At 37.5% G+C, this 14,960-nt stretch overlaps 1 protein-coding gene across 1 annotated transcript in view; it reads right to left on the bottom strand.

The window, feature by feature from the left end:
* Window positions 1-14,960, bottom strand: part of ksr2 (kinase suppressor of ras 2) — a gene marked incomplete at its 5' end in the record, with an annotated part of 69,445 nt that overhangs the window by 42,563 nt on the left and 11,922 nt on the right. Inside the window, one exon of the mRNA XM_058375664.1 lies at window positions 6,267-6,442. Coding sequence (XP_058231647.1) covers window positions 6,267-6,442 — 176 coding nt within the window. The remainder of the gene's footprint in view (window positions 1-6,266; window positions 6,443-14,960) is intronic.

Consider the following 14,960-nt stretch of genomic DNA (forward strand, 5'->3'; position numbering starts at 1 on the left):
TTCAGAGAGAGTAAAGCCAACAGGACTGTTCCTGAGCGGACACGAGCCCTTGTGGGATTTCCTTATGAATGTAAACGCCTGCGGTTTCATCTATTCATTAGTGAGTACACTTACCGCTAGTGTGTGTAATGCTTTTTCAGACCCTTTCCTTTTCTAATCACTGGCTTCCTCACTGCTGGGTAGTAATAGAGTAGAAAAAAAGGTGCTTCTCAGATGAGAGAGATGGTAGATGCATGTATTCAGAAATAAAGTCATGGGTGATCAGGTGCTCTCGGTTCCCATCCCGCTGCGATGGTTCAAACAGGAGAAGGACGAGAGGCAGCATCCTACTCTTACACACAGCACCATAACACACATCCTTCACTCGCTTGTTTCTATGACAACCCTGTAGGTGCCCTTTTTCCCGGAAAAAGTTAAGAAAAGAATAAGATTTGAATTATGTCAGTATGTCGTGACTTTAAGTGACTTATTCCACCCTGCATCATTCTTTATAAAAGAATTACGCCTACATTTTTTTTTTTTTTGCATCCATTTATTTGGCTGACACTTTCATCCAAAAACAGCATATGTGTCAATGCCGAAAGAAAGAAAGAAAGAAAGAAAGAAAGCACGAAGGAAAGCAAACAGGGAGTGGAGTTAACGGAGTTGAATAAGTTATCTCTTCTTGCATTTCTTTTTTAAGTTTGAATAAGATACAAGAGAAAAACAAGTATTTTGCCTTTTGTAATCATCAACACTATCGAACCATGCATGATTAAACCAGTAACGCTAACTAACATGCGGAAAAGGTCCGTTTTTCTTCTAGCCTCTCTTTCATAAATGAGATATTAATTCAGACAGATAAACATGTACTAGTTTTTATCCAGCTAATCACGTCTGTCTGACTGGGAAAAACAAAACAAAACAAAGAGCTAAAAACGTTCAAAGTCAGGATAATTGTGCAAAGGATTGCCGGAGGAGTAATAAATAATAAATTCGTCCTGGTAAATATTGCTGTGTTTGTGCACTGAATAAAAGAAATACCGCAATTTATTTCTATATGAACTTTTTCATTTATATTCTTGCTGTCTGTGTAAAAGATAAAGACTAATACCCTTTTATTCCTAATACCCGAGCACGTGCTTTATTCTCTAATTCTCTTAACGCTTTTTTAAGTTCATTACCTGAGCTAAATGTATCAGAGCCGGCCAGAGTTTACGGCAAATCCTGCGTTTGAATGAAGGAACAAAAGCCTTTAAAAGAACCAGTTTATACTGTAGAGACGAGCATAAAACAGTGCCTCCTTCCTGTATTCTCGACTTCTGACTGGATTACAAAGTTTCCAGCTCCTTTTACCTGCAAACTAAAAGCAGTCCATTGTTCACCACTAAAGCAGAGGCTTTAAAAGAGGCTAATATACACAAGATAATGATAACTTTGGAAACCGTTCACTTTAGAAAAGGCTCTCTATTAAGTTTACCGAAGTATAAAAGAGTTTTTCGGACGCTCTCGGAAGAAACGGTACTAAACAGAACCTAGTCACACACGCAAACCTTTCATATCGTTCGACTCCATCCAACCCGTTTGGTTTCTCTACTTATCCAAGCTATCGGCTCACGGTGGATTTCTTTAAATCACAGGTTTCGAACTCACGGCCTGGAGGCGCAAACCATAGCCTGCTGCTTTCTTTCATTCAGCTCATACAAACTTGTGAAAATTAGGTTGCTTTAAAACCTGCATTTTTTTCCCACCTCCATCAGCCCCCTAGCGCTCGTTACGCCTCGTGAAGCATGAACGATGTTTTCAAGCACGGGGATCAGTCAAGAGATTTTTAGATCCTGGTGAAAATGCTGGTCTCAGTAATGCTTCTTTCAGTGGAACACTTTCAGCGCTCCTGCTCAGTAATGTGACTGTTGACTCGTCACGTTACATCTGATTTTATTTAAAATATATTTCTTACCTATTGATAAATATACAGTGGAACCTGGGCATACAAATTTAATTTGTTCTGGAGGTGTAAATAAAATAAAATTAAACATACATAAAATATTTAAAAAAAAAAAAACTAATAATAATAAAATAAAATTCAAAAATAAATAAATAAATAAATAAATAAATAAATAAATGAATGAATGAATGAATGAATGAATGAATGAATGAATGAATGAATGAATACCAAAAAGGTCAGCTTGTACTTTTTTCTCAGATCCCCAATGTTTTAATCCGAGTCAAAACATCTGGCCAGTCTAGAAATCTTGAACTTCACTTATTATTGAAAGATAACAATATTTTTTCAGAAAGAAGAGAATCTAATCTCTATCTGCTGTTTTCTATTCAACTAACAGTGAAATGAGCCGTTAAGAAATATTTTTTTTTTCCAGTCAAAGCATCTGGTATGTTTGTTCTGAGAATATTTTCAACCATGTAATGTATTTCAGGAGATATATTTTCTGTTTTCTTTTTCTTTTATTCGTTTTTATAACTCCAATAACATAAGTCATAACAGGAACTTGGATGTTTATCAACCTTGTGATGTGTTGTTCATTAATAAATTAATCATCGTTAGCAATGTTCTGTGGACTGGATGGACACTTTGGGAAAGGATGTGAAAAACTGAACTTAAAATTCTACTCTAGACTTCAAGTCAGCCTTCAGACGGCTTGCTGCAAGCATCAGAAAAGCGTCGGCTAACTAATCTGATATCGTCCGTATGCGGCAGAGTTGATGCGAGGCCTAATGACACTCCAAAGGCCTGTTTAATACCACAGCATCCCAACCCAGAGCTCCAGGGAGAGACTCTGAGCTCGCCTAATGCCATTACGGATGCTGCTCCATCCCAATGAAATTACTCATCCGCCTCGAAGCCACTCACTTATCAGAAATTCATCTCACTCTCTGCCTTTTGGTAAAAGAGCTCAGGAAAAAAAAAAGAAAAAAAGCTCTGGTGGAATTCGACTCATCCGGAAGTCATTAATGTCATTACCAGACTTGATGGATAATAGACCAGCGTCAGAACACGTGTACTGCTCCTTAACCCCCAAAGGAACAACGTATAATTGGTGAAGAGAGAGTTCAGGAAAGCACACAGCAACGTCGGCAGACACACCTATAACTCATTACATGCTTGGTTAGGTCTGATTAGTCTGCAAAGACTTCACACAACTGGCAACACTTCCAGCGACAAAAGTTTAACAGTCTTAAGAAACTCCAAACCTTATCGATTTAACATAACGAATGAAGGTGTTTTTTTTTTTCCAAATATAATTATTGTTTCTGAAATTGAGGTGTCATATATGTTATTTGAAATATTTATCCGATTTTAGAAAAAATAATTAAGACTCGGACAGGTTTTCCCAGACCATTGGGCAAAAAAAATGTCCAAATCACCAAACTGGAGCAAAATGCTGTTTCTGCTGTTTCTCTGCAGCTATCTTAATAGATAACTGAACAATCTAGTGATAAATAAGTAACAAAAGATGCACGCATGCCATCAAATCCCATGCTACTATTTGGTGTGGTGGTAGCTCAAGTGGTTAAGGCTCTGGGTTGCCCCAGCACTGCCAAGAGTAAGGCCCCAAATCCCACCCCCTGCTCCAGAGGCTAACCATGCACTGACTGCATCACGGCTAACCATGCACTGACCCTGTTGTTTTTCAGGGGTTGGACTTGGCCGCTTAGTTCCAGTGAAAGGAACTCTTGATGCTTCAGCTTCATACCAAGACATTTTGGACAATTTCATGCTCCCAACTTTGTGGGAACAGTTTGGGGATGACCCCTTCCTGTTCCACCATTCCAAAGCAAGGTCCATAAAGACATGGATGAGGGAGTTTGGTGTGGAGGAACTTCACAGAGTCCTGACCTCAACCTGATAGAACACCTTTGGGATGAATTAGAGTGGAGACTGTGAGCCAGGCGTTCTAGTCCAACATCAGTGCCTGACCTCACAAATGGGCTTCTAGAGGAATGGTCAAAAATTCCCATAAACACACTCCTAAACCTTGTGGAAAGCCTTCCCTGAAGAGTTGAAGCTGTTATAGCTGCGAAGGGCGGGACAACTCCATATTAAGTTCATGTGCATGTAAAGACAGATGTTCCAAAACATTTGGCAAGGTAGTGTATGTTTACAAGAACCCTCTTTGTTTACAATCCTCTTATTTTTGCACAATGTTCTGTATAATATACCGAATGTATACTGGTCCTGGAGAAACGTTGTTTCATCTCACTATGTACTGCGCCAGATATATATATATGGTTGAAATGACCCTAAAAGCTTCTTGACCTGACCTTTCTCATCTGAGCTATAATACAATAATGTAAGAGAAGGTATTGTGAGATAAAGTTGTGAAATTCTGATAAAAAAAGGTAATAGCTGTGATAGGTTTTGCAGCCATGTTTTTCTTTTGTCATCATATTCGTTGAAAATCGGTGTGTATCAGATATAATTAGTGTGTGTAAATGTGTGTGTGTGTCGCACAGACTTGAAATGACTTTGATCAAACACACCTGGCCACACACACCGAAACTTCAGCTATTTGGATTCAGATCATCTACCGGAAGGCCAAAGCTACACAGAGACGCAATCCGTCAAAAAGCAGGAATCCATCTGTAGGACAACATGAGTCCAGAAGTCCACTCACACCCCCCCACCCCCACCGATGCCTCATTATCACTCTAACAGCTCATCCTGAGGGGGCCGTTCACACCTCAGCATCAGTTTCAACCATATGCGCTTACACGCCGAAGCCAGGCATTACGGGAAATAAGATGTGACCTGTCATTTGGCATCCTAAACGAGGGCTTTGTGCCACGAATAAAGAGGAGGCATGTGACATTAGCATACGTCAATGTTAGTATTGATAGCTGTAACACTGACAAGTGCAAACTTGTGGATTTCAAAATATATACATTGGAACCACGGCATACAAATTTTATTCATCCTGGAGGCGAGTTCTTAAGGTGAAAATTTGTATTGTGAAATGAATTTCCCCATAAGAAATATGTAAATGCAGATAATCCGTTCCAGCCGCCCAGAAATATGACCAATATTCCCAATACGAAGCGTATGTAAACTGTACGGCTGCTTCCAAAGAACTGACCCAAGCCAAGCATTCCATGTCAAGGCTCCTCACAGGAAGTTGTGCCACCAAGCTTGGGCTAAAAATAGATGCCACCAATCTGTCAACAATAAAACACCCGGAAAATCACCTAGCTTTTGAACGCATGCCGGAGGTAATGTTGGTATCGTGGGTTGACTCTTTCCTAACAGCTTTTGCAGACTGAAAAAAATCATAAAATTGGTAAACTTGCTTCAGTTGGCTTTGCTTGGCTTTCCACTGACCGCTAACAAGTTTTGAACGGCTCCCGGATTGTTCGTATGCCAAAAATGCTTCGTAATGCGAAGCAAATTTCTTGAAAAATTTCAATTCTCAAGGCAAAAATTCATAAGGGAGAGCATTCATATGCCGAAGTTCCACTGTACATAGAAGCTGGTTTAGAAACACAATGAAAATGGTAGGACTTCCTAACAAATATATATTTATAATGCCTTTATAACATGATATTCAGATTTTAGGATTTTTTTTCTAACCGCATTACAGTGTTTTTATGCCCTGACGTTAAAAATCGTTATGTACTCTGGCATTATAAAGTCGTACTGTACTGTATATTCATCCTTCTCTTAAGTGTAACCAGAACTCTTTATGAACGCTTATAACAGGCTTATAACAGTACCTCCAGAACTGCGCCATTTGGCGACTGGGGAAATGAAAGCACAATCGAATGATAGCATAATTGATTTTTCAAAATGACCTGAAATTATTTTAAAATTTGGGTTGTGACATCATCAAAACATGATTTTCATCCACATGGGTGCGGCTGTTGTGCGGCTGTAAGTCAGGACATATGGATGTGTCTGCATTGGATAGGGGATTTTTGTGCTTGCAGTTTTGGCAATTCAAAGAGTTTTCCATTTCCAAACTTTGAAAAAAGCCTTAAAATCAAGCCTTTATGGCCAAAAATCATAAAAAAAACTTTTCTGAATTTTGTTATTGTTAAATGAGGTATTATTAGGTATTTCTGATACAACATGCATACATAAATATTGTATAAATAGGCCAATTTCAACAGGCCAAAATATTAATCATTGACTAGAACATGAGGCATAACATTTAAAATTTGGATTTTATCAGTCGTAGATTTTATTACGACTAATCCCCTGCTTTCTGTACATTTTTAAGCATGTTATACAGCTGTGGTTGGTGTGTAAAGGCTGAGTTGTTGGTACATACTGGCAGAGGGCGTCTCCGCATGCACGGGCGGCGTGGAGGGCACGAGGCTCGGGAAGAAAAACGAGCGGAGAGAGTGATCCGAGTGGAGAGGCGATCTCTGAGTCGGCAGGTTCTCACAACTCCCTGCTACGCTGTTGTGGATCTTCAGGTTCAGAGGCTTGGCTTTCTTCTTGGCTCTGTGTTGAAAGAGAAATAGAAGAAGGAAAAGTAGTGATTATTGGACATGCAGTAAAATGCTATTTATGAGTGTCTAGGTTAAAAAAAACAAAATTAATTTAAATTAAATAAATAAATTTAAGCAGTAAAATAAATAAAATAAAATAAAATAAAATAAGCTGAAATGCCTGTGTAGTCAAAACAAAAGTCCATAAAAGTGATACAATTTGCTACAAAATCCTGTGATAATATTTTAAAAAAAGGATTCAGACACTTTATTGATATATAAAAATGTATGCAAATGCAAACTTTAATATATTAGCATCTGACCAAAAGCATATGAAACGTTTTGTATTATTACACCATACCACTGTTGAATTCTTGATTTTGATTGGTCAGAATGTGTTGATTCGTTTACTATAACAGCATGTTGCCCGTTTATTCAAATCACAGGTTTCTACTGATGCGCTCTCTCTAAAGCATCTAATTGTGGTAGCTTAGTGGTTAAGGTGCTGGACTGCCCATTGTAAGGTTATGAGTTTGAATCCTAGGTCCACCAAGCTACCACTGCTGGGCCCCTGAGCAAGGCCCTTGACCCACAAATGCTTGCAGTTGTATAAAATGAGATAAATTGTAAGTCGCTCTGGATAAAGGCGCCTGCCAAATGCCAGAAATGTGACATGGAAGGAGACTCCAGTTTTAGTGTTTTGTAACAGTCATGGTTACAGCTGTAGCGTTTTTTAGGACAACCGAGTTTGCGTTTTTTTTGGTTTTCTGGTTTGTGAAAAACATAACAAATGGCACTTTTGTCTTACTCACATCAAAATAGAGAAATAAAAACAAAACTAAGCTGTTCTACAGACGTTCCACAACATTAAACATAACTATATCAGCCAATCAGACGGCAGACTGCTTCCATACTCCAAACCTCAGAACACCTTCAACCTCAACATCAATTCCTCTTTGGATAATTACGTCTCTTTAATTAACACACCTGGCCTGAAAAAGGCACAGCAGGTAAAGAAAAAAGCGACAAGGGAAAGTCATTTGCGCCTAATTAACACGTGGCCAGAACCCAGCTGCACCATACACACCAATATATAATGAGGTCTCGGACATTTCACACCAGACGTAATGCTCTAAGCAGCTGTTCTGAAGTGTGGGTCAAGAGCCATTCACACACACTAGGGCAGATGTAGCCGAACTGCCACACACATTCACACACACATTCACACACACACAAATACACCCATCATCCTGTTAATAAGCTGTGTAGCTCACAGCATCTCAGTAAGAAGCTCATTTAGATGCGATTGTGTGTTGATGCCTCAGGGATGCTATTCAGCCAAGCGAGTCCCGCGATCAGCCATTTTAAGTGTCCCGAACGTACGAAGGAAGAGAAACAAGCTACAGGTTATCCGCATTTCCCTGCAATGTCTTTATCAGCAATTTAGATAAAGCCACATTCTGCAATTCAAATCAAATTAGATCCATTCATCTTCCTGGGAATAAACAGACTGACAATGAGCGAGGACTCAAGGCACACCCCTGCTGATCTCCTCCTGCTTACACGCTTTCCTTTCTTTTCTTTCACTCTGTCTTTGTCAAATACTCACCCACACACTCTCTCACACACACACACACACACACGGAACAAAGTGCACAAATATGAACCGAGACGAATGTTTTCTAAAATGATCTTTGATGAGTGGAGCATCGTTTGGAACACAACAAACATGCGAAAGAAAGAATGAGATTTCTCTTTGGGAACACGCTAATGTTGGTAAACTAGATTATTCTCTCTGCCTTTTTATTTTAAGAGATCCTGCTGGAGTTTTTCCTCAGCATTGAGACGTAATTAAAATTAGTTTTGGAAAAAAAGTAGAGAGAAAAACCTCCTATTAGTTAAAAACCTTCCCCTGCTAGATAAAAACCTTCCTCTGTTAGCTAAAAAACCTCTTGTTAGTTAAAAACCATCTCTTGCTAGCTAAAAACCTTTCCCTGCTAGCTAAAAGCTTCTCTTGTTAGCTGAAAAACTTCTCCTGTTAGCTAAAAAAACCTTTTCTTTTTAGCTAAAACCGTTCTCCTGTTAGCTAAAAACCTTCTTTTGTTAGTTAAAAACCTTTCCCTGCTAGCTAAAAACCTTTCCCTGCTAGCTAAAATCTTCTTTTGTTAGCTAAAAACCTTCTCTTGTTAGCTAAAAAACCTTCTCCTATTAGTTAAAAACCTTCTCCTGCTAGCTAAAAATCTTCTTCTGTTAGCTAAAACCCTTTTGTTAGCTAAAAAACCTTGTCCAGTTAGCTAAAATCCTTCTCCTGTTTGCTAAAACCCTTCTCCTATTAGTTAAAAACATTCTCCTGTTAGCTGAAAACCTTCTCCTGTTAGCTAAAAAAACCTTTTCCTGCTAGCTAAAAACGTCTCCTGTTAGCTAAAAACCTTCTCCTGTTAGCTAATAATCAGTTTCCTCACACTGTTCTATCATCGAAAAGGATTTTTCTTTCTCCCGCTCACTGGATGTTTTTTGTTTTTGTGCACCATGTTGCATAAACTCAAGAGATTGTTGCGTCTAAAGATTGATTTTTTTGTCCATGTGACCTTTTGACCCGAAGCTCTCGATCTTTATTCGCACGACAGTGCTGCCACACGATTGGCTGATTAGATAATTGTAAGATTGAGCAGCGGTACATGTAATTATAGACAAGCCGAACGAGCGGATGTCGATGGATAGGTTTCCTCGAGCGGGGGTTCTTCTATAATGAGAAGCTGGAACCACAGCTGGAACCACAGCTGGAACCACATGGGTGGATCTATAAAGCTGGTCAAACACCTCCTGATGCACGTCCTAAGCGTGAGCAGCGTGCAGCACGGGCGACAGATTAAGCGAATACTTCATTTTGTTTTAAACGGAAATCGGTGCTACCCCGGCAACCTGTCAAACGGCGTCTGTTCTCGCCGAAGGTACATGTTGTTTACGTCGCGGATGTTTTCTATCTATTTTTTCTCTGTGAGAGCGAGTACGTGACGGAGAGAGAGGCTTCTGTCACAGACGAGGATGATAAACATTTCTCCTGGTGAGCCGAATACATTAGAGTAGAACACGGCGCATACTGACAGCAAATAAAGCTGAGGGTAAAGGGGCGTGTGTGTGTGTGTGTGTGTGCGTGTGTGTGAGGTATTGAAGCTTTCAGAAAACATATTGAGCCTTGAAAGACATGCTGTCGATGTAAAACGTGTTTATTTCTTTCTGTTTTTCCGTGTGTGTGTGTGTGTGTTTCAAGCCAACGCATTCATAAATCATCCTCGATGTCCATGTCAGAAATGTTGGAAGATACCAGTAACAATAAACGTCATGAATTAATCATTCTGCTATGATGGAGACCAACAGCGTGACTTCATCACGAGAGAATCTTCCTTCTTATTTTAAGTAATTTTAAAATGTAATAAAAAAAATTAATTAACTTTAATTTTAAAGTATTCAAAAAGCATGGCATGCTTTTATTGGCCAGAGCCTTTTTTTTTCCAACACATTTAGCCAAAAAATGCCAAATAAAATAAAGGAATATGTTTCAGACAGACTTAATTTAGTTTTATTTTCATTTTTCTTTCATTTTTTAAACAATGGTATATAATATTTCTGTGACAGAAACAGGGTCATAACACTTTCTAAAAAAAAAAAAGTATTAATAAAAAAATAAAAAATCTGCAAATAAAATGTATTATTTTAGATTTTTTTAAAGATTTATTTTCATTATTATTATTTAAAAAAATAAATGAAATTATTATTATTACATTATTATTTTTATTATTATTATTATTTAGAAAAGTTTACATTATTATTATTTTTATAATTAAATCATTGTTACGTTATTGTTTATTATTATTATTATTATTATTATTATTATTTAGAAAAGTTTACATTATTATTATTATGATTATTTAAAAATGAATATAAAAAATATTCTTTTATTATTATTATTATTTAGAAATTAAAAGAATTTAGAATTTAGAATTTTTACACTATTATTATTATTATTATTTTAAATAATAATAATTTATTATTTATTATTATTTATTATATTATTTATTATTATTTTAAATGATTATTTTCCATAAACTCTTATGCTAGTAAGTAAAACATTTCTTTAATTAAAAAAATCCATGATATTGAGTCGTATGTGAATATAAACTGCTTCACTTCTTCTTTTTCCTTTTTATCAGCTCTCACTGATTTTAAGAGATTTCTAAAGCATCAATGCCATAAATGTTTAAAAACCTTGCAGATTAAAATCTCCTTTTCTCCAGCATTTTGTTTTTTATAACAACAATCTTTATTAAAAGATAATAATGATCTATATTATTATTAATGAGATAATAAACACTAAAACAGTTTGTATTTTCTTTTCCCTTTAAATGTATGAATATTTAATGTTAATTAAATTTAGCAAGGTTTAGCAAGGTTACAGCAGAGTACACACACACACACACACACACAACAGAAAAAAGAGCCTTCTGAACATGCCTTGAAGCAAGTTGGAGAGATTTCCTGTGATTCAGTTAACTTAATTATTTCAATAAGATTTCTGTCTGTTATTTTAACTTCATCATCATCATCATCATCACTTCACACCTGTTTGTGTTTGTGTGTGTATATGTGTGTGTGTGTGTGTGTGTGAGACAGGTGAGTGATGTATGGTTCAGATAATTAAAGATAACTGTAACAATGCCAAAACCGCCACAAATGTACAAGCCTGAGATTTTTACTGCTAAATAATAAACACGTGTGGAAACACGTGTCATGATTAGACTAAACCGTGTAGAAACTACAGAAGACGACATCACACCACACAAAATCTTTTTATTAGGATAAAATAAGCTTTTATTTTTCAGCTTAAATAAACTTGCTTTTTCTTCCCAAAGAAAGTTTGAACTATTTGATCCCTTTAAACTATTTTATAATTAAAAGACTCTGCTTCTGCTTCTTACTAACTAATTAAATAACTAACTAACTAACTAACTAACTTCCTCCTGCTTTTTTGAGCAAATCTAAGTGAACCAGAAAGCAAGTTTACTCTTTGTGGGTGAGTTCATTTTTCCAACTTTATCGACCTTTCTATGTTGTTTGACTTAAAACTATTATTAATAGTAGTATATATTTTACCCAACCAAATAAAATAAATAAATAAATAAATAAATCTCATTTATATATATATATATATATATATATATATATATATATATATATATATATATATATATATATATAAACTAAATAAATATTATTTATTTATTTAATGTTTTATTATTTATTATTTAATAATAATAACCAACAGTGTACAATTATTATTAGTAGTAGTAGTAGTAGTAGTATATAATTTAAAAATTGATTAGTTTCTATTTATTATGTTATCATATACATAATATAATATTTATTTTATTATATTTATATTTTATTTATTTGGTTTAAATATTATTATTGTTAATAAATGACAATTTTCACAGCTTTTTTTATTAAAATTAAAAATTAAAATCCACACTGTTTGTGTAATGGATTATTGCAGTGAGATACAGAATCATTATCTTTACTTTAAAACTAGACGTTAAAAATGAACGAATCTACAGTCTGGGATAGAAAGAAATCAGCCCTAGTGTATACCGTTTAATGCACCGTCCCTGTCAACAAACATGCTGTAAATATTATGTACAGTCAGAAGGACGTTTTTGTCTCAGCTCAGATCTTTAGAAGGCTGGAGCTCTCAAAAACAGCCCTGACATCACAGTGAACTTTCAGGCTAAACATCTCATTAAGTCCCAAGCAGAGAGCAGGCACACACAAGAGTGAAACGCTCTCCAGACACTCGTTGTGCTTGCACAGGAGATTCATGTCTGCAGTCTCTCCTGGAGCTTCAGTCAGGCCCGGCCGGGATAAATCAGTTACACACGGCCGGCCCTGTCACTTTTAAACACTCATATAAATTCATCATCACGCTGCCGGTCTGAGAGGCGCGGCTTAGTGAGAGCCGGGAGACGAGGACGACTCGTTATAGTGGACAGAGGGTGAAAGAAGGGACTGGGCAAGAGAGAGAGAGAGAGAGAGAGAGAGAGAGAGAGTGTTTGTGTGTGCTAACACTCCTTTAATCTAGCCAGTCATTAATGGAGGGGGAAGAAGGCTTGATTAACACCAATGAAGTCTGCATGTGCACACACACACACACACACACACACAAAGTAATATATACACATGCCTAAATGCATTCTCCTGAAGAAATATAAGCATTCTCTCTCTCTCTCTCTCTCTCTCTCTCTCACACACACACACACACACACACTCTCACTTTCATACACACACACACCTAAATGCATACTCCCAGGGACATACCAGCATTCACACACACACACACAGATCCCTAAATGCATACCTTGATGGAATACCAGTATTCACATGTATACACACACACACACACACACACATACACACACATACTCCTTAAATCTAAATGCATACTCCTTAAGAAATTCCAGCATTCACACACACACACACACACACACATCCCTAAATCCATACCTTGATAGAATACCAGTATTCACACACACACACACACACACACCCCTAAATGCATTCTCCTGAGAAAATACCAGCATTCTCTCTCATTTACTTTTTATCCATTTCTAGTTACCTTTTATAATTAGAATTTACTCCAGAGTGTCAGTGATGAAACACTTTTCACCTCAATCTCTGATCAGATTTTCAATTTGCCAGGTCATCTACGCTAATTAGAGTACGAACAAACACGGCCACTAAACACACACCACAACACACAGCAGCAGCGGAGAGTTCACCATCATACTGATGACACACACCTGTTCACAATTACACAGTAGATCAGGACTCACGTCCGAAAGTAAACGCCCATCGTCCTTGTGTTGTTTATTGTTCCGGTTTTGTTTAGTTTCTTGTATTCACGAGTTTGTTTTGTCTAGACTGCTCTGTTTGTTTATCACCTGACCCACACCGGTGTTTCTTGACATTGTTTATATTTCCGCCTTCGCCCTACCTGCGTTCATATCCGTCTCTACAAAACTCTCCATTTTGTGACACAATACTGAGATATTATTATCTCATGGAATTGTTTTTAAAATGCTATTAACTTAAAGGAGAAGTTCACTTCCAGAACAAAACCCTACAGATAATTTCCTCACCCCCTTGTCATCCAAGATTTTCACGTCTTTCTTTCTTCAGTCGTAAAGAAAGCTACGTACTACGTACTACTGAAGGTCACATGTGACGTAGGTGGAGCTACAGACCCGGTGTTTACAAAGCGGACTTGCAAAGACCAAGGAAGCGCAAATAAGTCAAACGCTCTTTACTAACAAAAAGGTTCATATAACTCTGTGTCATTCCACACGGAGCGCTCCTCCTTCTCCACACTAGTAAACACTGGGCTCCGCCCACGTCACGCGCAACCTTCTGACATGATTAAGTAGTACGTAGTGTTGTGGACGCGCATCGTAGAGCTAGTGCTAGATGAGCTTTTGTGGTTAAAAAGTATACAATTGTTTATTTTTGTAAGAAGATGGCCGATGGTTTGTCTAGATAAGAGCCTCCTTCCTGGGCTGGGATGGAGGTTTAGAACTTCAAACTCGGGGGCACCTTAGAAGTCCACTATACGGAGAAATGTTTTCCTCAAAAAAACATCATTTCTCTACGACTGAAAAAAGAAAGACAGGAACATCTTGGATGACGAGGAAATTATCTGTAGGGTTTTGTTCTGGAAGTGAACTTCTCCTTTAAGTCTTTTATTTTATTTATTTTTTTGCTAAAGGTTCAGAATCTGAGGGAAACCCTGCTTTAGTGTGAAATAATTAGTTTCTTTGAAAGCCGAGGGAGAAAAAAAAAAACGTCTCGGCTCATGGGAAAACCAGCCATTTTGTGAGCTGACGAATATAACTGCAGGAAAAAGCAACAAAATCCCAGGAAACTTCAACATTTGTCAAACAGAGCGAGCTCTAAACTATAAACACACACACACACACACACAGTCTGGGTGAAATTGTCGCTTTGCATATCCAGGCTTCATTTTTAATCTAATTTGATGCATTAGTTCGGTAAAACTTCGCTAGGAAATTTTCTGAACTGCGACGTCAATGCGTTAAAATCCCCCTCGACGCTGCACTGGTGCTGTATGATTTTCCTCGACCTGCAGAAAAGACGCACAAACCATCCAGACTGTCGGAAATTCTTGCTGGCATCCAAGGTCAAGTTTTTATCTCTCTAAAAACTGACAAGTGCTTCTTTTGCGTTAAAATCATCTACACGATTTTCTTTTCTTACTTCCTCTGACGGCTACCCGAGCTGTGAGGTTAAAGATCGGTGCCAGACATACGTCTCCAGCAGAAACACCTCTCCTTTTCAATCTGCTCCTCACAGGACAGAGTAACACACTCAGACGAAAGCGTTATCCAGACATCTACCACACGTACGAGCTCACAGACACCTACGTCTGCCTGACGTGGCTCCAGAGACTTCTTGAGGACATTCGT

This window comes from Hemibagrus wyckioides, linkage group LG22 (assembly GCF_019097595.1).
Source record: "Hemibagrus wyckioides isolate EC202008001 linkage group LG22, SWU_Hwy_1.0, whole genome shotgun sequence".
Lineage (NCBI taxonomy): Eukaryota > Metazoa > Chordata > Actinopteri > Siluriformes > Bagridae > Hemibagrus > Hemibagrus wyckioides.